This window comes from Austrofundulus limnaeus, unplaced genomic scaffold (genome assembly GCF_001266775.1).
Source record: "Austrofundulus limnaeus strain Quisiro unplaced genomic scaffold, Austrofundulus_limnaeus-1.0 Scaffold391, whole genome shotgun sequence".
Classification (NCBI taxonomy): domain Eukaryota; kingdom Metazoa; phylum Chordata; class Actinopteri; order Cyprinodontiformes; family Rivulidae; genus Austrofundulus; species Austrofundulus limnaeus.
Window position 1 is genome coordinate 424,865 of NW_013952793.1, and position 2,122 is coordinate 426,986.

The following is a 2,122-nucleotide window of genomic DNA, read 5'->3' on the forward strand; positions in this document are numbered from 1 at the left end:
ACACACACACACACACACACACACACACACACACACACACACACACACTGAAATTGCCGGGACAGAAGCAGAAGGTGGTTCTTAAAGAGACAGAGGTCAATTTCAAGGTGTTTAGAAGAGGAAGTGATGAGAAGATAAGTTTATTTTCTATTTAAACATAAAAACAGCATTTTAATAACAGCTAAAGGTGACATAGATACTTTATTATGATATAGTATTTAAATATATGCCTGAGAAGCACATAATATTGGCCCTTTAAGGAAGCAATACCAGATAACTGGAAAAGGACAGTAGAAGTGGTGAAGGAACCTGCTAGAAAAGGATTTGGGGTGCCTGTTGAAATTTGAAGTTATGGATATGTGCATAGGAAAGATACTGCATATACTTGACCAACCAGGGAGGGAAACCAAGTAAACAGAGAAGTTTTATGGATGTAGTGAAGAGGTTTGGGGTAACAGAGGAGGATGATGGGATAGGGAAAGATGAAGGCAGATGATCCCAAAAAGAGTGACCAAAGAAAGAAGATGAAGTTAGCATCAGATGTCTTTATTACCTTATATCTTTGATTATTTTTGTTAAATTATTTACTAGACAGCATATTTTTGACTGAAAATAACTAACAAAACATACCTGTGGCTCATAATTCCTGATGGGGTTTGTTCTGTACATACCAGGTGTTGCAGTTGTTCTGAATTACAGCTCCAGCTGGATACGTCTGGTCTCCTTGCACACAAGGGCACAAAGTCTTTGGCACACACTGGCCTTGTTGGTCCTGCACAAGTCCTGCTGAGCACCGGCAGCCAGGAACACACATTCTGTGACCACCAGTTCCACCAGCACTGTCATCACAGCTCTGTCTGTGTGGCAGGTCGGAGCAGGACCCACCGCACACGTGACCACACTCCTGGTACACCTGACCCCCCGAGCACTGGACCGCTGGGTAGGAAAGCAGGGACAGAGGTGTTACTGCGGTTTTAAGCATGGTTGGCTGAATGCGAAACTCAGAAACTGAGCGTAACTGATGAACAGCTTACGGCAAAGTGTTTGGTTGCGCCAGTAGACCAAAACGCCCTCCTGAGCGCAGTGTTGGGCATAGGCAGTGAGAACTGTACAGTGGCACAGTCTCTGCAGGACACATCCACACACTTCTGACAGACAGAGGCGGAAATAGTGCTCCCTCTCCACCACGTCATGGCACACCTACAGAATAAAAGCGTGAGGTAGGTGCACAGTGCTGAAATGCTCCTTAAACCAAAGCTAACTCCAAACACACTGACCTGAAAGATGGGACTGTGTATGATGGCACAGACCGTTTCTGCATAGCGTCTCCTCTGAGTGTATGTAGAACAGGGGTCCGGTGGGGACCCTACTGGCAGAACGCAGCGCTCGCTTGTAAATTTCTCTGCAAAGGACGACACGCTGTTCTCCACGTCGCCGTCTGGGGTCGTAAAGTCATCGTGCTGGTTCCACGTCAGTGTTCCACATAAACCACGCACCTTGAATGCATCACGTGCAGTCATTAGTATGAGAGGCCCTTTATGTGAGAGCACGTTTGAATTATGTCCTAAAGGGCCTCTCATACATCAGTGCATGTCTCACGGTTAACAAGTCATTTTAGAATCTGTGATGATTTGTAATATCGCTAATTTGTTTCAGCTGAAGGTAAAATAAAGGCAACCACTTGGTGCTATGTCACCTTGTGAGCAAAACCAGGCTGAAGGTTGATGAGGGCAAAGGATCCATCCAAATACCAAAGAATCTGGGCTCCAAACGCTTGGATGAGAACAAATGAAGAGGAGGCCTGATGTAGCACCAGGTCACCTGTCACCACCGGAACTGTCTGCCTCTGGCCATTCAGTGTCACTGTGCCTAAAAGTAACAAAACACACCTTAATCAGAACATTGGGCCTCATGCAAGAACCGTTCGTACGCACAGATTTGTTCTTAAGTTGTGCGTACGAGTGATTTAGGAGAATTTGTGGCATTCACCAATGTTTTCGTTTTCTAAGATTTTCTTTCAGATACGAACAAAATTTACGAGTGGTTTCTTCACTAATAACTTTATATTTCGTTAGTTTGAAGATAATTTGAGTTGAAAATAAATTACACTCCATAATTATGT

The 2,122-nt window shown here is 44.4% G+C and overlaps 1 protein-coding gene across 3 annotated transcripts in view; it reads right to left on the reverse strand.

The window, feature by feature from the left end:
* sspo (SCO-spondin) overlaps positions 1-2,122 on the reverse strand; it is a gene marked incomplete in the record, with an annotated part of 130,682 nt that overhangs the window by 109,970 nt on the left and 18,590 nt on the right. For all 3 annotated transcript variants that reach the window (XM_014023811.1, XM_014023810.1, XM_014023809.1), the window contains 4 exon segments: positions 672-936; positions 1,035-1,200; positions 1,278-1,496; positions 1,697-1,869. In XM_014023811.1, coding sequence (XP_013879265.1) covers positions 672-936; positions 1,035-1,200; positions 1,278-1,496; positions 1,697-1,869 — 823 coding nt within the window.